Source organism: Notolepis coatsorum (assembly GCF_963971535.1).
Source record: "Notolepis coatsorum genome assembly, chromosome: 7".
NCBI classification, from domain to species: domain Eukaryota; kingdom Metazoa; phylum Chordata; class Actinopteri; order Aulopiformes; family Paralepididae; genus Notolepis; species Notolepis coatsorum.
Window position 1 is genome coordinate 3,360,972 of NC_140171.1, and position 24,315 is coordinate 3,385,286.

The window sequence follows — 24,315 nt, forward strand, 5'->3', positions numbered from 1 at the left end:
CACACAGTCACCCGTTCACTCACACAGTCACCCGTTCACTCACACGTTCACCCGTTCACTCACACATTCACCCGTTCACTCACACATTCACCCGTTCACATCACACGTTCACCCGTTCACTCACACATTCACCCGTTCACTCACACATTCACCCGTTCACTCACACACATTCACCCGTTCACTCACCCGTTCACTCACACGTTCACTCACACGTTCACCCGTTCACTCACACGTTCACCCGTTCACTCACACATTCACCCGTTCACGTCACACACCGACGGCGGAGGCGCCCCCCTGCGAGGTGCCGACCTGCTCATCGGGAGCAGCAGTTAGGGGGTTAAGTGTCTTTGCTCAGGGACACTTCGACACGCTGCCCGGGAGGAGGAGCCCGATCGAACCCGGGGAACCTTCCGATTACCAGACGACCTGCTCTACCTCCTTGAGCCACTGTTGTACCTCCCAGATGATTAGGATCCAACTCTACAGCTGTCGATACACTGTTAAAAACAGTTAAAAACAACTCTACAGCTGTCGATACACTGTTAAAACAACTCTACAAGCTGTCGATACACTGTTAAAAACAACTCTACAGCTGTCGATACACTGTTAAAAAACAACTCTACAGCTGTCGATACACTGTTAAAAAACAACTCTACAGCTGTCGATACACTGTTAAAAACAACTCTACAGCTGTCGATACACTGTTAAAAACAACTCTACAGCTGTCGATACACTGTTAAAAAACAACTCTACAGCTGTCGATACACCGTTAAAAAACAACTCTACAGCTGTCGATACACTGTTAAAAACAACTACAGCTGTCGATACACTGTTAAAAACAACTACAGCTGTCGATACACTGTTAAAAACAACTCTACAGCTGTCGATACACTGTTAAAAACAACTCTACAGCTGTCGATACACTGTTAAAAACAACTCTACAGCTGTCGATACACTGTTAAAAACAACTCTACAGCTGTCGATACACTGTTAAAAACAACTACAGCTGTCGATACACTGTTAAAAAACAACTCTACAGCTGTCGATACACTGTTAAAAACAACTCTACAGCTGTCGATACACTGTTAAAAACAACTCTACAGCTGTCGATACACTGTTAAAAAACAACTCTACAGCTGTCGATACACTGTTAAAAACAACTCTACAGCTGTCGATACACTGTTAAAAAACAACTCTACAGCTGTCGATACACTGTTAAAAACAACTCTACAGCTGTCGATACACTGTTAAAAACAACTCTACAGCTGTCGATACACTGTTAAAAAACAACTCTACAGCTGTCGATACACTGTTAAAAAACAACTCTACAGCTGTCGATACACTGTTAAAAAACAACCCTACAGCTGTCGATACACTGTTAAAAAACAACTCTACAGCTGTCGATACACTGTTAAAAACATGTAAAACCTGCGTTGTATGCTTCTTCAGTGCAAGGCTTCCTCCTGTTCGCCAGCAGGGGGCGTCGCCACCAATGGGTCTGGACGCGTCGGGCTACTGGCTCATCTCACTGTGTGCAATTCAACTATAATGATGATTTATTAACGACAAAAATCATGAAGTCATGAATTTATTTTTTATTTAATTTTTTTCTCGAGGGGATGTTGTGTATGGATCAGAAATACTGGGTAATTAATATTTTAATTGGAAGCGTTCTATATATATAGCGTGGCGTTCTGTCCTACTTGGTTGCTACGGTTCCCCCCCCTCTCCTCAGTGGACCAGGATCTCCTGGACGTTGGAACCGGAGCAGCGTTTTAACACCGGAAATAATTTGTCAGTGAACAACTACCAGATTGATAAATTCAGATGGTTAAGCATTATTTTTTGCACTGAATCTTAACACTAATTCTCCTTGGGGGGGGGGGCCCCTGTTTGGAAATGATCAAGCGTTACCCTCTGCTGCTCGGAACCAGGCCCGGTTATAAATGTGTAATAACACTTTGACATACAGGCCGGGAGGCCCGGTTATAAATGTGTAATAACACTTTGACATACGGGCCCGGTTATAAATGTGTAATAACACTTTGACATACGGGCCCGGTTATAATGTGTAATAACACTTTGACATAATCGAGACATTATCTGGTCTTAATCATGTGTTTGGAAATGTCTCTGCAAATTGCGCGCACAATGTTTTTCCACAGAGCCGTAGAGGAACGGCAAAGTGAGCCGAGCTTTTACGAAGAGTTTCAAGTGACTGGAGCTACTATCTGGCAGCATGACGAACATGATAATTGGCTGTAAACCTGTGATGGAATTGTTGTCTTACCCCCCCCCCCCCCCCCCCCCCCCCTCCGAAATTACTCCCTAATGTGTTCTTAATATGCATGAACATTAGGTTTCGTCTTTTCAACAAACAAACTAAAATGTAGCCAAGCTCCCCTACCTAAGGACTTATCGTACCCAGGTCTCTTTTAATGTTATTGTTTGAAGAACGGTCTGTCCTGGGGAGGGCTTCAGGAAGCAGGATTATCTGATTATCTTAGTTGAGGAGCGGCACCATTCCATCCAGAGTCACGGAGAGAAACCAGACGGAAGGTATATCGCTGTCGCGGAGAGAAACCAGACGGAACGTATATCGCTGTCGCGGAGAGAAACCACACGGAAGGTATATCGCTGTCGCAGAGAGAAACCAGACGGAAGGTATATCGCTGTCGCGGAGAGAAACCACACGGAAGGTATATCGCTGTCGCGGAGAGAAACCAGACGGAAGGTATATCGCTGTCGCGGAGAGAACCAGACGGAAGGTATATCGCTGTCGCGGAGAGAAACCACACGGAAGGTATATCGCTGTCGCGGAGAGAAACCAGACGGAAGGTATATCGCTGTCGCGGAGAGAAACCAGACGGAAGGTAATATTCGCTGTCGCGGAGAGAAACCACACGGAAGGTATATCGCTGTCGCGAGAGAAAACCAGACGGAAGGTATATCGCTGTCGCGGAGAGAAACCAGACGGAAGGTATATCGCTGTCGCGGGAGAGAAACCAGACGGAAGGTATGTTATCGCTGTCGTGGAGAGAAACCAGACGGAAGGTATATCGCTGTCGCGGAGAGAAACCAGACGGAAGGTATAGCGCTGTCGCGGAGAGAAACCAGACGGAAGGTATCGCTGTCCGCTGGTTTCTTTTTAAAACGTAACGTGACGGAGCGTAAACAGATGCCAACGTGTGGATCATCAAAAGTTCGTCGTCTTCAAGCGTCTGGTGGAGCCCTAACCCCTTACCTTAACCTTAAAGGGGATCGATGTAGTCGGGGTCCCCTTAGCCAAGTAACTTTACTGAGTTACTTCTGCGTTGTCTCCATTAGCTATGTTCAGCCTGGCTGGGGCTAGCCATGGTCTAGCATGGTATGGTTGGGTTTGTGTCTCCATTGTGTCTCTTGTAAACTCTCCGGTTGCTAGGCAACCTTTCAAAATTCACACCAGCAACTGTGGTCCACAAGCTAAACCATGACGATACAACAGTCGCAGCCAGGTTGTGAAAGGTGTCCACCTCAGCCGGGGTCCAGCCAGGTGTCTCCACGTTCTAAAGACAATGGAGACGCTCACTGTGTGCCAGACAGGCCACAGCACGGCTAAACCCTGGCTAGTGGAGACGAGGCCACAGCTCGGCTAAACCCTGTCTAGTGGAGACGAGGCCACAGCTCGGCTAAACCCTGGCTAGTGGAGACGAGGCCACAGCACAGCTAAACCCTGGCTAGTGGAGACGAGGCCACAGCACGGCTAAACCCTGGCTAGTGGAGACGAGGCCACAGCACGGTTAAACCCTGGCTAGTGGAGACGAGGCCACAGCACGGCTAAACCCTGGCTAGTGGAGACGAGGCCACGGCACGGCTAAACCCTGGCTAGTGGAGACAAGGCCACAGCTCGGCTAAACCCTGGCTAGTGGAGACGAGGCCACAGCTAAACCCTGGCTAGTGGAGACGAGGCCACAGCTCGGCTAAACCCTGGCTAGTGGAGACGAGGCCACAGCACGGTTAAACCCTGGCTAGTGGAGACGAGGCCACGGCACGGCTAAACCCTGGCTAGTGGAGACGAGGCCACAGTATGGCTAATCTGTAAAAACTAAACTTGAATATTTAGGTTTAGTAATGTGATTGTCATAATTATCACCAAAAATATCAAAGGTTATTCAGTGATATTTTTTGTGGAAAAGGTTAACTGTATAATCCTACTTGCTGAAACCCCCCCTGCACTGTGTGTGTGTGTGTGTCTGTGTGTGACCTCACACAAGAGGATGCGTATGTAATGAAAGAGCACCACCAAGTAACAACGCGCTGTCGTCTTCAAAAGTGCCTACTTTACTTTTGATAAATATCAAACTCCACATCTGACTCCTCTACAACAGTGTACTGTTTGTTTGAGTGCCTACTAGACCACTGTGTGTGTGCGTGTGTGTGTGTGTGTGTGTGTGTGTGTGTGACAGTGAGAGAGAGAGAGAGAGAGAGAGAGTGAATGGCCCTCATTGCTGCTCTGCACGGGGCGAGCGACAGCATATCTGACGGCGTGCCTGAGATTTGAACATGTCTTGAATCCTTTGTGAATAAATCATGGAATCTGGAGCCGTGGTCCTCGTGACTTTTGTTTTTCTTCTCAGCCGGAACTGTGTTCAGGGTTTCCCCACAGACATTGCTAAATGACATTCAAGGACTTTCTTTTTTTATAACTTTCTTTTTATTGTTTTTCACAATAAGCAAACAATCACAAACAACAAGACATAACAAAAACACAATCACACAATCCCGGGCTGCATTATTAGTGTCACTTTACAAAAATATACTTTTCACATGCTGAGTTCTCAATTCTCTTACTTTCCCTATAGGTATGGCGAATATTCTTTACAACTACATTCAAGGACTTTCAAGTACTTTCCTAAGCACTATTTTTATTAAATTTTAAAAGGGCATTTAAAAGGATACAATTCCCTTTTAAATGCTGTTTTTATTTTTTATAGAAAAGAAAATCTGATCCAATATGTGTGGCTTGAAACCTGTTTCCGACAATTTGTTACACTTTAGATATATAAATAATAATCTTGATTCAGAACAATTTTATCATGGATGAACAACTTTCAATGTGAATGGTTGAGTTGAATTTCAATGGACTTTTCAAGGAATTCCAGACCTTGACTTTATTTAGTCAAAAAGCAAGCACTTTTAACGACCTCGCTCAAGGACACTGACATGCTGGCCGGGAGGAGCGGGAATTTAACCGGGAACCTCCGGATTACCAGACGACTGCTCTACCTCCTGCGCCACTGTCGCAATACTTTTATTCCACAATTTTCTAAAAGCTCTGTGGTTGTATAAAAAAAATATATATTATTACTCTATGTACTTTTTTTTTTTTTATCTATAGCACCTTTTAAGTTCAGCAATTTTGTGTCATTTGTAAATTATTCAATTGTATTTGATCAGATGCAAAAAATATCAGCCATCAGCTGCTCATCATCTGTATTCACCATCAGTCGACCATAATACAATAATATATATAATAGTATAATGAATTGTGTCAGTGTGAACCGTTATAACAGGCTGGTCACATGTTTCCTCAAGGAGTACATCGGCAACTGACCCATCATGACTTATGTGGCAAAAAAACATGTTCACTATGAGCTACGATGTGTCACGTTCATAATTCAGTTCAGTTCAGAGTTTTTATTTGCCACATGGAATCATACAATCAGAGTTTCTTCATTACACAATCATAAATATCATTCCATGGACAAAAGGAGCAGGAAGAAGAATACATATTATAGTTACCTGCCCCTTATTCCTAAACTAACAAGTATTTACTTAATGGTCGGCGTACAACCTAATTTACACAAATAATTATTTATACCATTATACAAGAAACACACAATCCACAGTTAAACAAGAACAAATGTAATAATAATAATAATAAAGAAAAGAAAGGGGAAAAAAATATCTCACTATTCAGATCACATTTGATTTTCATACTGACTAAATATTTTTTTTTGAATTTTTTTTGAATTGATAAACACTGTTACATCCCTTAAGCTCGCTATGGAGAGAATTCCACAACTTTACACCAATAACTGAAGGACACATCTGTTTAAGTTTGGTACGTGCAAACTGATTAAAATTGTATTTTTTCTCCTACTAAACTCACTTTCTAAATGAAAAAGATTTTGTAGTTTTTCTGGCAGTGTATTATTTCTTGCCCTAAACATAATTAACATTGTTTGAAACTTAACCATGTCTTCAAGTTTAATTATTCTAGATTTAATAAATAATATATTTGTGTGTTCTCGATAACTCACTGTGTGATTCTTACAGCCCTCTTCTGTAGTATATATAATGGTTTTATATTGGTCCCATAAGTATTCCCCCATACTTCAACAAAATTCAGGCATCATAGCAGCATAGGGGGGGGGGGGGTACAGGTAGTAAAAAAAAACACAGGCAGTGTAAACAATTTGGTCAATATAATTTACTATCTAACTAGCTGAAGAAAATATTCACATTATTCACAGTGTCACATAAGGTGCAGTATGCATAAGGTAGTGTTATAATTTACTATCTACTGAGTATACATTATTCACAGTATCCACTGAAATATACATTATTCACGGTATCCACATAAGGTGCAGTAAGCCTAAGGTAGTGTAGGTTGTCCTCCTTGGGTTCCTATAAGTCCCAGGTCAATGTCTGGTAGCAGTGGAGGCTGCTAGTCGCTGCCCACTGTTGTGGAGCCTGATGGCCGCTGGTATGAAGGACTGTCCGAGGCGGTTAGTTGAGTGTCGGGGGGGGGAATGAGCCTGTGGCTGAACGAGCTTCTCATCTTGACTAGCTCGTCGTAGAGGGGGTGGTATGGGTTCTCCATGATGGCAGCCAGCTTCCTTATCATCCCCCTCTCTGCCATCACCTCACGTCTAGGTAGCTCGACTCCCACCACGGAGCTAGCCTTCCTCACCAGCTTGTTAGTGTCCCTTGAGTTGATGTAGCCTCCCCAGCATGCCACAGCATAGAAGAGGACGCTGGCCACTACAGACTGGTAAAAAGACTGCAGCAGTTTGTTGCACACATTGAAGGACCTGAGTCTCCTCAGGAAGAACAGCCTGCTCTGTCCCTTCCTGTAGAGGGCCTCTGTGTTATCCGACCAGTCCAGTTTATTGTTCAGGTGTACCCCAAGGAACTTATGAGTCCACCATCTCCACATCCACCCCTCGGATGGAGATGGGAATCGGGGGGGGGGGGGCCTCTTCTTGCCCCTCCGGAAGTCCACCACCAGCTCCTTGGTCTTACTGGTGTTGAGTTGGAGGTGGTTGCTAAGGTGAGATGAGTGAACAGTAGAGTGTTCTCATTGCCTCATACTCTAACACATCCTTTACTTTATTCATAACAAAAATTCTCTTGGACATCTTTTTTTTTTAACGTGTGCTATGTGCGATTTCCATGTTAATTTATCATCCATAATCACACCAAGAAAATGAAATTCATTAACTCTCTCTATATCAACTCCATCTATGGTCAGTAGAGTACTATATTTTCATCTAGTTTTCGATTGCCGAAAATCATAAATTTATTTTTTTTCAGATTAAGTGATACCTTATTTACATCAAACCATTTCTTTAGCTTTGTCATTTCATACACAATATATTCAGCTAGTTCCTTTAAATTATTTCCAGAGCAAAAAAAATTGGTATCATCAGCAAATAATACATAATCTATTCTGTTTAATTATAAATATTCTTAGGCTTTAAGTAAAGATTTGCAGAAAATGTTAAAGGAACATGCCAACATTGTGGTGCTTACCGTCTTCTGCAGAGTCAGACAAGAAGATAGATACCAACATTATGCTGCTTACTGTCTTCTGCAGAGTCAGACAAGAAGATAGATACCAACATTATGCTGCTTACTGTCTTCCGCAGAGTCAGACGAGAAGATAGATACCAACATTATGCTGCTTACTGTCTTCTCCAGAGTCAGACAAGATAGATACCAACATTATGCTGCTTACTGTCTTCTGCAGAGTCAGACGAGAAGATAGATACCAACATTATGCTGCTTACTGTCTTCTGCAGAGTCAGACGAGAAGATAGATACCAACATTATGCTGCTTACTGTCTTCTCCAGAGTCAGACCAGAAGATAGATACCAACATTATACTGCTTACTGTCTTCTGCAGAGTCAGACGAGAAGATAGATACCAACATTATGCTGCTTACTGTCTTCTCCAGAGTCAGACAAGAAGATAGATACCAACATTATGCTGCTTACTGTCTTCTGCAGAGTCAGACCAGAAGATAGATACCAACATTATGCTGCTTACCGTCTTCCCCAGAGTCGGACAAGAAGATAGATACCAACATTATGCTGCTTACCGTCTTCTGCAGAGTCAGACGAGAAGATAGATACCAACATTATGCTGCGTACTGTCTTCTGCAGAGTCAGACAAGAAGATAGATACCAACATTATGCTGCTTACTGTCTTCTGCAGAGTCAGCCCCCAACTCCCATCATCATCCAGGGGCTGGAGGTGGAAATGGTGGATAACTATAAATTCCTGGGTGTTCTCATGAACAATAAACTGAACTGGACACCGAGGCCCTCTACAGGAAGGGACAGAGCAGACTGTTCTTCCTGAGAGGGCTCAGGTCTTTTAATGTCTGCAGCAAACTGCTGCAGATGTTCTACCAGTCTGTGGTTGCTGGTGCCCTCTTCTTCGCTGTGGTATGCTGGTGGGGGCAACACCAACACAGACAAAATACATTTAACAGTCATTTAGCTGACGCTTTTATCCAGAGCGACTTACAAGTTCTGTACGACAAGACAGCAAGAAGGGTACAACTCTATCAGCTGAGTAACAATGTTCATCAAAGTGTTGCGTGTTACAGTGTAGGTTAGTTTATTAGGACAAGTGCATGACAGTAAGGTTAGTCAGGGTTCGATTTTTAATTTATATTATCATTTCAGATAATGGTTGAAGAAGTGAGTCTTTAGTCGACCGCGAAAGATTGGACGGGATTCGGCTGTCCTAACTGGGATGGGTAGTTCATTCCAAAATAAACATTCCAAAATAAACAAACTGGTCAAGAAAGCAAGCTCTGGTGGGACCGGACCTGGACCGCCTGGAGGTGGTGGCAGAGGGGAGGACGAGGAGGAAGCTGTACGCTATCCTTGAGAACCCCTGCCACACCCTCCATGATGAGCTGACCGCAATGCGGTCCACGTTTAGCCACAGACTTATCCCCCCCCCCCCCGGACATACCACAAATCGCTTCGGCCAGTCCTTTGTGCCGGTGGCAATCAGGCTCCACAACCAGGCAGGGCCAGGACGGGCCAACTGCCGTGGACTGGAGGAGCTGGGTTGTGGACTGTAACCAATTCATTTAATTATTTAATATAACGATTGGACTTGTTTCTTTTCTTTTATTCACCACTTTTAGCTCTTTTTTAGCCCTATGTATTTGTCCATCTTGTTTTTAACACACACTATTATGTGTATGTTATGTATTAACTGTTTCCATTAACTGTTTTTAAATTGCTGTTATGCTGTGATGGACATCTGAATCTCCCCTCGGGGATAAATAAAGGTTTTCAATTCAATTCAATTAAAAGATAGATACCAATTTCCTCTCTGTGCTTCAGTAGAAGGCTATCCGGCTGCAAGCTACTGTAGCCTAGCTTAGCGCTAATGACTAGAAGTGGATACGTGAGGTGTTTTTGGCCAACAGCTGGGCTAGCTTTCCACTCGTGTGCGCTAAGCTCGGCTAGCTTGCAGCCGGATAGCTTTCTACTGAACGCACAGAGAGTAAATTGGTATCTATCTTCCTGTCTGACTCTGGAGAAGACAGTATAAGCACCATAATGTTAATGTGTTCCTTTATTATATATATACCTTCACATACCTGGGAAGCATCGTGGGGAAGGACGGAGGCAGCGACAAAGACATCAAAGCAAGAATAGGGAAGGCAAGAACGGCATTTTTAATACTGAAGCAAACATGGAATTCAAACCACAAAGACCAAACTCCGCATCTTCAACACCAATGTCAAATCAGTTCTATTATACGGAGCAGAAACATGGAGAACCACAAAAGCAACCTCAAACAAACTGCAAACCTTCATAAACAGATGCTTACGACACATCCTGGGAATCTACTGGCCAAACACCATCACAAACGAACAGCTCTGGCAAACCACTCAACAAGAACCACTTGAAACCCTAATCAAACGCAGGAAATGGGGCTGGATTGGACACACCCTGAGAAAACCATCCTCCAACACAACCAGGCGGGCCTTAACCTGGAACCCACAGGGGAAGAGAAAGCCAGGAAGACCCAGAAACAGCTGGAGAAGGTCTGTCGAGGCGGATCTCAAGGAAGAAAGATCATCATGGAAGGAAGCAGAGAAAATCGCCCGACACCGAACCAGCTGGAGAGAGTTCACGAACTACCAATGCTCCCCAAAGAGCAAAAAGGGTTTAAGTACGTTTATTATATATTATTAAGTACCTCGGCATGACCACTTAGACAAAAAGCAAACGGCACATAGAAGAGAATCCATATTGCACTTTTATTGAACGGAAGATCATCCAACGTAACATTGTCCCAGACTTGAGAGGACCGTGAGGGTTGTAACAGCAAGTGCTTCTAGTAAGGCTGCTCCATGTGCTGCTCCATGATGCTGCATCATGATGCATTTAATCATAGTGCTGCTCCATGATGCATTTAATCATAGTGCTGCATCATGATGCATTTAACCACAGTGCTGCTCCATGATGCATTTAACCACAGTGCTGCTCCATGATGCATTTAACCACAGTGCTGCTCCATGATGCATTTAACCACAGTGCTGCTCCATGATGCATTTAACCACAGTGCTGCTCCATGATGCATTTAACCACAGTGCTGCTCCATGATGCATTTAACCACAGTGCTGCATCATGATGCATTTAATCATAGTGCTGCATCATGATGCATTTAATCATAGTGCTGCATCATGATGCATTTAATCATAGTGCTGCATCATGATGCATTTAATCATAGTGCTGCTTCATACAATAGCGTCCAGCTGCAGCACTGGATCGATCCCCTCACTAGACGCTGTGGCAGCCACAGGAAAGTACGGACGTTTCTCTTAAGGGTTAGGTTTAGGCCCTCATCTAAGAGAGGTTGAGGTTAGAGTGACCGTCAGGGCTGGTAATCCTTCCTGCAACAAAGCAACATAGGCCCTCAAGCATAGAGGTTAGGGAAGTATTTTACTGTACCCATTCTGCAATCTGTTAATAAAGTTTCCAATCAGCGCTCGCTCTCTGTGGTAGAGAAACTTCCGCACTCTCCGCCAATCAGCGCTAACTTCCGTACTCTCCACCAATCAGCGCTAACTTCCGTACTCTCCACCAATCGGCGCTAACTTCCGTACTCTCCGCCAATCAGCGTGCGCGCTCTCTGTGGCTGCCACAGCGTCTAGTGAGGGGATCGCTCCGGAGCTGCAGCTGGACGCTACTCGCTTCATGATGCATTTAACCACATGTGCTGCACAGTGCGTCTAACCACAGAACGGGTCACTACTGCAATACATCTGAAAAAACACATTGAAAGCCTACCAGTGGGTGAGATGGCTCCATCTGTTGCAACACAAAGTAGCTTGTTTAAAAAAAAAAAAAAAAAAAAAAAAAAAAAATAGCTAAAGTACCTCCATTTCAACATGAAGTTAATATAATTCATATTCTGTCACCCCCCCCCCCCCCCACTGGCAGAATCCCACCCGTTTTGTGAATTCAATAGTTTTTAAGACTCGATATGAGCTTACAAATACTTGCTAAAATGTTTTTTTCTCATGGTTATTCTTAAACGGTGTATGAACAATAGCTTCAAGGTGAGTAAAGTTCAAAGACGCCGCCTCGTGTATCTGAATCATTTGAAAGCGTAACAACCGTATCATTTCATTATAGGCATGATATTATAGGGGATGATGATGATGACAATTAGGGGTGGAACGATGCATCGATTCTAATGTGACTATTCAACCGCATCGATTTGAAAATGTTAGAATCGAAATAAAAAAGATTTAATATATTGTTTTTATTGACCTATAGTCCATTCATGCTGAGTGAATCAGTTCCCCCAGCCACATTTGTGTATACATTTTTTTTGGTGGGGGGGGGGGGGGATTAACTGATATAAAATGTATCGAATGGAATCGTGGTCAAAATGAAGAGATTTCATGATGCATTGAATCGTTGCCTGGAGAATCGTAATCTGATCGCTGCGGCGGGGGGTCGAATCGTTACGTATCCCCTAATAACAAATACAAACTGACGACCGCGTCTGTGTAACACTGCAGTCCTGCCACCATCCACCGGGGGGAAAGAGAGAGAGAGAGAGAGAGAGACCACGTCCTCCCCTGGGCCTGAAGGCGACTCGCCCCCCCCCCGGAGCCTCAGTGGTCCAGGATGCGCAGGTTTCCCGACACGATCTTGTTCTCCAGCAGCGTGCCGGGCGGGATGTCGATCCGGTCTCCGTGATTGGCTATGATGATGACCGTTCCCTGTCGAGAATAGAATGAATGAATGAGTGAATGAATGAAAACTTTATTTAAAGGGGAACTATCTTATAAATGGCCTTTTTGAGTGTTTAGCATTGTTTCCTAGCTATGTGAACTTATATTAATATGATCTATGTCTCAAAATTCTCATATTGGCGCATTCTTCCAATTCTCCTCTCACAATATTCACCCTCACTGAACTGAGTCATTTGAAAATGTGCCCTATATGTGATGTCATATAGTCACTGCTGCATGTTAATGTGCCAGGAGAACCAGAACGCGCAGTGGTTTAGGAGCCCAGGCTCAAAACAGCTCGAGATCTTGAGGTAGAAAAATGCTGTTTTTGAGGACTTGATTAGAAATACAAAACAATGAATAAAAAAAATATATATATATTACAGAGGTGTTCCATAGACTCACAGGAATTGTGTAAAAGTGCCCAAATAGTGAAAGAAATAGTAAAATAGTTCCCCTTTAACAGATTGCAGAATGGGTACAATATACAGTACGGCTCAATACACACAATGGACCTGTCTCAAAACCCTGCCCTCTTTTCTTGATCCTCCAATCACAGCTGTCGCTTACCTCAGTCAGAGGTAAGCGACAGCTGTGATTGGAGGATCAAGAAAAGGGGCAGGGTTTGAGACAGGTCTATTGTTAAGGGGGATGCAGACCAGAGAAAGACTTTCGTCGTGTTTACATCAGGGTCCCCCCCATTTTCAATTCATAGTGACATTTATGACATGCACAACATACATGACATTTATGACATAGGGACATATAGGTATTTAGTACTGATACATTTGTGACATATGATATGCAAATATACAGTACTGTTACCCAGAGATCCTAACAGAGAATATATACATATGATGGGGAGGAGACTGTACATTAGGAGGGGGGGGGGGGGGGGGGGAGAGGGATCCAATCAGATACAACATTGCACACGCAGAGAGTTCTGTCACTTAAGTAAAAGTCTAAATACCCAGATAAATGAGTACTCTGGCAAACGTCCTCCATTCAAATTCTACTCAAGTAAAAGTAGAGAAGTATTTGCTATTGAGTGTAATTGAGTATCTAAAGTAAAAGTATGCGTTCTACATGATGTTTGTGTCTCAGTGCTTGGCAGCGTTCAACCCTCGATCCATTGACCTCTAAAGGTCATGTTAAAGTGGCGTGTGGTCCAGTTGTGCTGCTCTGATTACATTTTTTTTTTTTTTTTTTTTTATCTTTTTCCGATTTTTCTCCCATCCCACTGTTTTAGTCGTTATGCCAATTCCCAACCCCCTTCCTGGTTGTTGCGCACTCCCCCCTACTGTTGGTCCGGGAGGCCGGAGACTGTCACATGCTTTCCTCCGACGCATGTGCAGCCAGCTGGCAGCCAGCCTGGCCGCGCAGATTCTCACCGGGGAGAGTGTAACGTGTGGGAGGTCACACTACCTCCCTCCAGATCCTACCCTCGCTGTGCAGGCGCCCCGACCGAACTGTTGGGGTCGCTGTCCACAACGCCCAGGACCCACCCATCAGCTTTCTCACCCCTAACACTGCCAATTGTGTTAGTATGAACGACCAGCCTAGCTGATAGCAACGCCGAGAGCTGGATTCGAACCCAGCGTCTCCAGCGTTGATGGCGAGCGCCTTGCCCACTACACCACCTAGCCGCCCAAAGGTTATGTTAAAGTGGCGTGTGGTCCAGTTGTGCTGCTCTGATTAAAGGTTATGTTAAAGTGGTGTTTGGTCCAGTTATGCTGCTCTTATTAAAGGTTATGTTAAAGTGGTATGTGGTCCAGTTGTGCTGCTCTTATTAAAGGTGATGTTAAAGTGGCGTGTGGTCCAGTTGTGCTGCTCTGATTAAAGGTGATGTTAAAGTGGTGTGTGGTCCAGTTGTGCTGCTCTGATTAAAGGTGATGTTAAAGTGGTGTGTGGTCCAGTTATGCTGCTCTGATTAAAGGTGATGTTAAAGTGGTGTGTGGTCCAGTTGTGCTGCTCTGATTAAAGGTGATGTTAAAGTGGTGTTTGGTCCAGTTGTGCTGCTCTGATTAAAGGTGATGTTAAAGTGGTGTTTGGTCCAGTTATGCTGCTCTGATTAACACATCCAGTGCCATTCAGCAGAGGGCGCTGTGGGCCGTGAGTGCCAGCGCTCTGTTCAATGGAGATAAATGCCGGTGTTTGCAGTGCTAAACCTATATTAAATATTATAGCTGGATCTAATAACACAGTCGATTGTCAGTGAGTTTCTTCCGGTCAACATGCAAAAAAAACAGATAATTTTTTCATCCATACATTTCCGTTTTATACCGTGGTGAATATGAGTATAGTTTTAGAGTGATTCTGTGTAAACCCGGGAAACGACGCCAAACAGCATTTTACTGCATTTCATTATAAATCGTGCCATTTCTCGCCTGGATCAATAATCAATCTAAAATTAACGCTAGATTATCGGTATTATGTTTCATCATGCATGCATGCATGAAAGGGGGGGGGGGGGGGGGGTCGTTTTTCTATGCTTCGATCGCCACCAACGGGACACGGCCCACACACACACACCGCAGACACACACTCCGTGTAGTCCTTACCTTGTCTATGATGTACTGCAAAAAGAATAATCCAATTATCTGATCGCCATTCCAAATACTGATCACGATCGTGTGTCCAACGTTATCCAGCATTGCACGTGAACGGGGAGGCGGGGACCCTCGTCGATGCCATCCCTATGAGCGCTTGTCTTGCCGGAGTGTTTAGACCCCGCCCCCATTCCGCAGCTCGGCCCAGAAAACAAACCACATCGTTTCAAATGGAGTGCAATAGCGGCCGCAAGGCGTTAGGCGGCGGTATTGGCCGTTTGCGATCTCAGACCCATTCAGGACAGCCTGCACAAGGTGCCTCGATGGATTATGAATGGCAATAAAGATAAAAAGACCGGGCTAAAGTTGGTATAGTCAGGGGATAATGTAAAATATGTGCCGATTACCGTACTTTTTGCACTATAAGCCGCACCTGACTATAAGCCGCAGCAGCTAAATTGAATGATGTGTACATATATAAGCCGCACTGGACTATAAGCCGCAGGTTTTTTTTTTTTTTTTTTTTTTTTTTTTTAAATCTTTTTCCTCCGATTTTCTCCCATCCCAATGTTAGTCGTTATGCCAATTCCCAATCCCCTTCCTGGTCGCTGCGCACTTACCCCCCACAGTCGGTCTGGGAGAGTGGAGGCTATCACGTGCTTCCTCCGACACACGTCTAGCCAATCAACCGCTTCTTTTCACCTGGCAGCGCGGACTCTCACTGAGAGCGTGTAACGTGTGGAAGGATCACACTACCCCCCTTAGATCCTATCCGCGCTGAGCAGGCGCCCCGACCGAACTGTAGGAGTCGCTGTTTACAACGACCCGGACCCACCCCGCCAGCTTCTCCCACCCTCTAATACAGCCAATTGTATTAGTGTGAACGGCCAGCCAAGCTGGTGACAACCCCGGAGCTGTGAGCTGGATTCGAACAGGCGAATCCAGCGTCTCCGGTGTTGGTGACGAACGCAATCTCCGCTACGCCACCTGACCGCCCAAGCCGCAGGTGTTTTAATGTTTAATTACCATATGTAATTAGCATTGGGACACAATGCTGTCGGACAAATAACAAGAATTAACTCATTTACAAGTTGTATTAAGTTTAGCAAATAAGGGAACAGATGAATAACATTTCAATGCAGTCAAAAAAGCAATATTTCGATTTTTACATTTTCGGGTTTGGTCACGTCGAGTCACGTATAAGTTATATAAGCCGCAGGGTCGAAAAATGGGGGGGGGAGGAAGGCGCGGCTTATAGTCCGAAAATTACGGTAGTACAAAAAGAGAGGCGATCGCTCTTTCAAGGCCGTGGCCCCCAAACTGTGGAACCAGCTACGCCTGGAGATCCGATCTGCCCCCTCGCTGGAGACATTTAACCCTCTTTCACTGCCACAAGACAGCCGGGTTAACCCTTTCACTGTGACAATACAGAAGGTTAGCCCTTTACTATCACACAACCGACGGCGATGCTGCATCATTAGCTCCGCAGAGCTAATGATGCTAATGATGGAGCATCGCCGTCGGTTGTGTGATGGTAAAGGGTTAACCTTCTGTCGTGTGGCAGTGAAAGGGTTAAGGCCCGTCTACAAACCCACTTTTACTCCCTAGCCTTCGATAAACCCAGATTCTCCCCCACCCTGACTCACACACTCCCATGCAAGTGTACCCTGCCCCCTCCCCCTTGTATCTCTGTCCCCTGTGTGCTATACTGTACCTTGTGCTCCTCTGTCCCCTGTGTGCTATACTGTACCTTGTGCTCCTCTGTCCCCTGTGTGCTATACTGTACCTTGTGCTCCTCTGTCCCCTGTGTGCTATACTGTACCTTGTGCTCCTCTGTCCCCTGTGTGCTATACTGTACCTTGTGCTCCTCTGTCCCCTGTGTGCTATACTGTACCTTGTGCTCCCCTATCCGCGTGTTGGCTTACTGTTGTCCTAATCTCTGAATGTACTGTCTTGTCCTGCTGTGTATTTTATATTATGACATTTTATGCTTCGACTGTACAGCACGTTGGTTGGCTCTTGAGTTTTTAAACGTGCTTTATAAATAAATGACTTGACTTGATTAGTAAACCGGCTCAATCTGGTATGGTCAGGGGGGATAATGTAAAATATGTGCCGATTAGTAAACCGGCTCAATCTGGTATGGTCAGGGGGGGATCATGTAAGATATGTGCCGATTTGTAAACCGGCTCAATCTGGTATGGTCAGGGGGGGGATCATGTAAGATATGTGCCGATTAGTAAACCGGCTCAATCTGGTATGGTCAGGGGGGGATCATGTAAGATATGTGCCGATTTGTAAACCGGCTCAATCTGGTATGGTCAGGGGGGGATCATGTAAGATATGTGCCGATTAGTAAACCGGCTCAATCTGGTATGGTCAGGGGGGGGATCATGTAAGATATGTGCCGATTAGTAAACCGGCTCAATCTGGTATGGTCAGGGGGGGATCATGTAAGATATGTGCCGATTTGTAAACCGGCTCAATCTGGTATGGTCACTGCCCTTGGAGGCTGAGGAACCGACCTTTAGACTGACGTTCTTCCCGAAGGTGACGTCTCCAGACACCGTGAGATGATCCAGCTCCAACATGTCTGGAATGCTCTCGAACCTCGTCAGGAAGTCCTGGACCTGCAGCACAAACCAGTTAACCAATCACAGTCACTACGGGCAGGGGCGTAGCTGTAGATTCTGGGCCCCAAGAAAGAATGTATTTGTAGGCCCCCAGTGAATGCGAGCACGCGAGCAAAAACATTTTTTGGCCATTTATTTATTGATGAAAACGCATAATATGGTTTTTACCTATACATTCGGATCAGCAGTTCAGCATTGATTGATTGAATTGATTGAAAAGTTTATTAACAGATTGCAGAATGGGTACAGTACAGTACAGCTCAGTACATACAATTGTTAAGGGGATGCAGACCAGAGAAAGACTTTAGTCTTGTTTACATCAGGGTCCCCCATTTTCAATTCATCATAACATATATGACATACATGACATACAGATAGACAGTACTGCTACATCTATACATTTATGACATATCAGATTTGCAAATACAGTACTGTTTGTGATACAAAAGTGTCCAGAAAAAGAGTGTATATACATTTGGCGTAGAAACTGTACATTGGAGGAGGTTGGGTGGGTAGGGTGGGGTTGGGTGGGTGGGTGAGGGCTGTACATTGGAGGTGGGGGGGGTTGGGTAGGGGACACACACACATTTTACACTGTACATTGGAATACTGACAAAGCCTTACTTGGTCATTTACTGTACAACTAGTTAGGACATTTGTAGGGGCCAGTTTCGAATTGCAGTCTCACGTAGGTGTTTTTTGAGAGTGTTTTTGAAAGTGGGTAGTGATTCACATTCCTTTACAGCTTTATGTAGGGCGTTCCACATTGATGTGGCATAATTGCGAAACGTGTTTAGTCCCTTGTTTGAGCCGAATCTGGGTTTTACATGATTTGTGGAGCTCCCTCTGGTGTTGTGATCGTGGTATTCACTGACCTTTGGGAAGTATTTTGACATGTACATGGGTACCTTGGTCGCGTAGTGTATCTTGTAGACCAGGCCCATTGCAAGTTGCTGTACTCTGTCGTCTACTCTAAGCCATCCTAGGTTGTCAAAGTGGGCAGGGGTGAGGGGGGTTCTAGGAGTCAGGTCAAGCAGTAGTCTGACTAGCTTGTTTTGAGATGTTTGTAATTTGTTTTTTAGTGCCTTTGAGGTGCTTTGGTACCATGAGGTGCAAGCATAGTCGTAGTACCCTTGAATGAGTGCTCCTGCCAGAGTCTTCAGGGTATTCTTGTTTACCAGAGAGGAACACCTGCACTGTTGGTGGGTGAGCCTAGTAAAGGATGTCGCATTGCGTTCATTTCAATGAATGGACCAATGCAATAGTCTACCAAAGCCCCCCTCTCTCTATATATATCTCACACACACACACACAACACTTCAGAAACAAACATAGTATCAATGAGAGCATCAATAAATACACCTGAGTGTCTTTAGTTAAAAATAAAATAAAAATTGTTGGGCCCCCCCCCCCCCCCCCAGTGCTGGGCCCTTGGAATCATCCTAAGCTACCCCCCCCCCCCCCCCCAGCTACGCCCCTGACTACGGGTAACGTCTCGTCTCGGTCTGTGCTGAACCCATCATCATCCCGCTATAGGGAGGTGTAGTCTGACGTCACTTTGGACCGGCCGCGAGGTCCACCCGCATAGGATTTATCATCGGGGGAAATGGATTATCGGGCTATTGTAACAACAATCTGCCTCATGAACATTGGCAAGCTTTCCATTTGTGCACAAAATGAGTTCCTTTCTATCGCTAACATTATTGTTTAAGCATTTTGGTTGAAATCAACGATTTGACGATTTTCTTTTTACGATTAATTGCGAATATTTTCATTTTGAGCTATAGATTGTGGATGAATACGCACAGAAAGGTACACCGTGCAAATGTTCATGCTTTATTCATTTTAAACGAGCCGATTTAGAAATGGGGAAATACATTGCGTTGGACAGAGGTGGAACACGAAAAACAGCAATGACATAACCACTACACCTCCCTATAGACCAGGAAGTAACCACTACACCTCCCTATAGACCAGGAAGTAACCACTACACCTCCCTATAGACCAGGAAGTAACCACTACACCTCCCTATAGACCAGGAAGTAACCACTACACCTCCCTATAGACCAGGAAGTAACCACTACACCTCCCTATAGACCAGGAAGTAACCACTACACCTCCCTATAGACCAGGAAGTAACCACTACACCTCCCTATAGACCAGGAAGTAACCACTACACCTCCCTATAGGGGAAAAACACTTTGGCTTGTTTGTATTTCTTTAAACCAATCACAATCATCCTGGGCAGCGCTAAGGTTAGTTTTAACTATGATTATATTTAGTGCTCTCACCACTATCTGAGTTATAGTTAGTTATACAGTAGTTAGAGTTGAGGTTAGTTTTAACTATGATTATAGTTAGTGCTGCCATATGACTGCCATACACTGGCACACGTCACACTACACAATGACTACCATACACTGGCACCCGGCACACGTCACACTACACAATGACTACCATACACTGGCACCAGGCACACGTCACACTACACAATGACTACCATACACTGGCACCAGGCACACGTCACACTACACAATGACTACCATACACTGGCACCAGGCACACGTCACACTACACAATGACTACCATACACTGGCACCAGGCACACGTCACACTACACAATGACTACCATACACTGGCACCAGGCACACGTCACACTACACAATGGCTACCATACACTGGCACCAGGCACACGTCACAATGGCTGAACGGCTCAGGAGACAGGGTTGATATCATGGGGGGGGGGGGGGGAGGGGTGATTAGGTGGCCTTGACCCTTGATGTCAGAGATTGTTTACATATTTTAACCGAGATCAGGCTGCTTTACAATGACCTGCTGTGGGAATCTAACCCTGGCAGCGTTAGTGCCTTGCTCAACCCACTGAGATACAGGATCATATACATCTACAACCAGCCCATCATTAACGTATATATATATTTACCATATATATATTTATCCACATCCGTCAGTATATGCCTGCATATAATCCTTTTTACATATCTGTATATACTATACTATATCTATATCTGTACATATCCTTACTAGTTACGCTGCTGGCCAGTATAACTTACTACCATAGTGTCTTTATATCACTGTTGTAACTGAGGGGTACAATTCCCTGACTGTATTGATAAGTATGGTATCATTAAACCACTACCGCTTTATGTACTTTAACTACTGGCCATACAGTACACGATATCTAAATATGATGAACACTTTCCCACCATGAAACCAGGTCCACACAAAGGTAATAATCAAATATTTAATATATAGCAAAGGGTACATATAACATTCACTATTACGTTTATGATTTGAATGCTCTTGTAAGGCAAATGAGTACTCGTAGGCAAATCAACACTGAATGTCCAATCTCTGGTTACGCAGGAAGCAAGTATACAACCTGGCTCTTAGGGAATTATAACGATGGCACACTTAATGATTATAGCTGGATATACTGTAGGGGTCCTCCCGGTTGTAGGCCGGTAGGGGGGGTAGGAGAGCCGTCGGCCGTATCCCGTCTGGTCAACGATGTCTAGGGAGACTTCACGTACAGAAGACAGTGCAGTAGAATCTTGATCCACAGATGAATACACCTTGGCTCTCTTGTAGGCTGTAGCTGTAGCTGTAGCTCCACAGTGAAGAAGAAGCGAGGCGACCTCAGTCTGGTCTGAGCGCCGTCTCACCTTGACTCCTTTCGGGGTAGATCCAACACTCACCGGTGTTGGCGATTATCCGCTCCACAAATCAAAGTACCAAAGCAAATATATATTCCATGCCGCATAGGGCTCAGCAGTCGTCGGGTAGGTAATCCAATGTACAGGTCCACTCGGTCCTCGCCTAGAACTCCTCGGATGAAAGCACCACGTGTGGTCTGCCCAACCTGGTTAAGACTCTAGATAACACGAGGAAGCGACGGGGATGCTGCTCACTTTAGAACTCTAACCGCACGATGCACCATACATAATAGACTATTATTACTTAATAGAAATACGGTGCCAAACTCTGGCAATTCAGCTATTAATTCACACGAGGTCTCAATGCTATTCTAAGGCCAAACAGGCCATACTACACCGCACGTGGTATCGTGGGGTGAGGCTTCACGTTCTGTTACTAGAAGGGTAAAGGACTAAGGGATAAGAGGACTTCTACATTTCTTGCGCCATATTTATATGCACGGTGAACAAATAGTGCCACTCTCTTTTCGGTAGCCGTATTCCTGCGCAGAGCCGGGGCTAGTAGGGACATGTTTCGTCGGTACCATTGAACTTGGCTCCAAGGGGCTTGTCCCTGGCGCCAGGTCCTTGTCCAATAAGAGAATGAACTATTATGGGCTATAGTAGAATAAAGGAATATTCCGTGTATATGTACAAGGAATATACAAGGGATATCAAACGATATACAAATACTATTCAATATATATCCATAAATAAATATATATATTCGGTTTAATCTGATCCTTCACAACAACTGTACATATTAATACTACAACTCTGTACATACACCTGATTAGCACTGATTACTCAGTTCAGTAGTACTAATTTATATATTTTATACCCAGTTTAATCACCTGTACATTGTATGTTGCTGTTGCACTTTACTGTGACCTTTGCACTGTGGTTGGATGCCAGACTTATTTTCGTTGTACTGTACTTGTGCTGTACTTGTGCCACACGAGCACAACAACACATCTGAATGTACTGTGTGACGACCCTCCCCCACCTTGTGTTGGCCAGCTGGCAGAGCAGAGCTGGGGGAGGCTCGTCAAGCTAATTGGGGCACACCTGGTGTGTCGGAGAGAGGCTGCCTCTGATCTCATGAATGAATGAAAACTGTATTTAACAGATTGCAGAATGGGTACAATACAGTACGGCTCAATACACACAATTGTTAAGGGGATGCAGAGACCAGAGAAAGACTTTCGTCTTGTTTACATCAGGGTCCTTTTCATTTTCAATTCATAGTGGCGAACTCCCCACATATTTGGTTTGGTTGATTCTTTGGTTGTTGCTTTTGTTTTACACTTTCAACACTCATGCTGCACATACACTACATCCACACCCTGCACACACACTGATACTCATATATATTGGCTGCTGACTAGTCTAGTTTAAATAAATCTTTAGTTTTTTCTTAAATTGTGCCCGTGTCTCCGCATTCTTGTTGCGAGCTTGAGCCAGTTCGTAACAAGTGGGGGGCTCGTTCAAAAGAATAAATCCAGTATAAAAAGATAATATGATAATAATTTTTGGACCCTAAAATTGTTTGTAAAACATTGTTTTTGTCTTCAGCATTTGGTTCATATTCTTCCATTCTACTGACACACATCTTTTTATTTTTATTCATTTGAATGTTTTTCTTGTTTTAAACCTTTTTATTCTATTTTTAATTTAGTTTTCCTTCTGCTGGTGAAGCACCTTGAGAGCTCACGGAGTTTAAAGTGTGCTATATAAATTAAATCTATTATTATTATTAGGGCTGTCAGTTTATCGCGTTAATTAGATTAATTAATTACACAGCAAATTATCGCATTATGAAAATTAACTCTGAATTTATTTAAAAAAAATTATTTTTTTATTTAAATATTTTTAAATCTCATTCATTCCATAAGAACGTAGAATACACATTTACAGATTTTTTTTTAATATTGTCCATTTGCATGTTCTTGGTATCTGATTGTAGGGACATCTATGGATCTCAGGGAATGTATTCCCAGTGTCAGAAATACTGTGTCTGTTACTAGGCTTGAGTCAATTGTAATGAACCAAATGAGAAAATCAATAAAAAAATATGTATCTTTGACTGTGAATAACACCATGCTCAAATTGACCAGACCTGAAAAATCTAAGCAAATGAATAAATGGAAGGTGATTAAACAGAAGGTTTTGTAGATACAGTACTGAATTCTGCCATCCGGACACATGCCATTTGAAATATGATTATAGAATATAGAATATCAGGCCTAAAATGGTTATGTGATTAATTAGATTAATTAATTACAAATCCTGTAATTAATTAGATAATTTTTTTAGCACTAATTATTATTATTATTATTATTATTATTATTATTATTATTACTACTGTGACCAGGAGCACGGAGGCCTGGTTCTCTTGAGGCGCACCTTGGTGAAGGAGCTGCCCAGCTTGACGTGAGGCGTGCTGGGGAACTCCCTCCGCCTGCTCATGGTCAGCGAGCCGGCCTCCAGGCTGTACAGGTTGGACATCACCAGCAGCAGGTCGGAGGTCGTCTTGACGGGCAGGAAGCGGCTGCGCGGGACGTTGACGCCCAGGGCGTTGTCGAAGCTCCGGATGGCCGCGCCCACGGCCGTCTCCAACTGGATGACGTTCAGCCCTCCGTCCAGGTGCTGGTGGTGGTGGTGGTGGTGGGACATTGGGAACACAGAGACACCGTTATACTAGGGCTTCTAGTGGGTCATAAAGACACCACACACTTCCAGTGGGTCATAAAGACACAGACACACTTCTAGTGAGTCATAAAGACACCACCACACACTTCTAGAGGGTCATAAAGACACCACCACACACTTCTAGAGGGTCATAAAGACACCACCACACACTTCTAGAGGG

At 44.2% G+C, this 24,315-nt stretch overlaps 2 protein-coding genes across 2 annotated transcripts in view; one reads left to right on the forward strand and one right to left on the reverse strand.

Annotated features, from left to right (window-relative positions):
• The window catches only part of vps54 (VPS54 subunit of GARP complex), a gene marked incomplete at its 3' end in the record, with an annotated part of 139,366 nt that extends 133,774 nt beyond the window's left edge, over positions 1–5,592 (forward strand). The window contains exon 22 of the mRNA XM_084319448.1: positions 5,575–5,592. Coding sequence (XP_084175574.1) covers positions 5,575–5,592 — 18 coding nt within the window. The remainder of the gene's footprint in view (positions 1–5,574) is intronic.
• Positions 5,593–12,203: 6,611 nt separating this feature from the next.
• Positions 12,204–24,315, reverse strand: part of LOC311232693 (UTP--glucose-1-phosphate uridylyltransferase-like) — a 50,674-nt gene continuing 38,562 nt past the window's right edge. The window contains exons 7-9 of the mRNA XM_084319564.1: positions 23,850–24,092; positions 17,623–17,727; positions 12,204–12,536 (exon numbers count right to left, since the gene is read on the reverse strand). Coding sequence (XP_084175690.1) covers positions 12,429–12,536; positions 17,623–17,727; positions 23,850–24,092 — 456 coding nt within the window. The 3' untranslated portion in view covers positions 12,204–12,428. The remainder of the gene's footprint in view (positions 12,537–17,622; positions 17,728–23,849; positions 24,093–24,315) is intronic.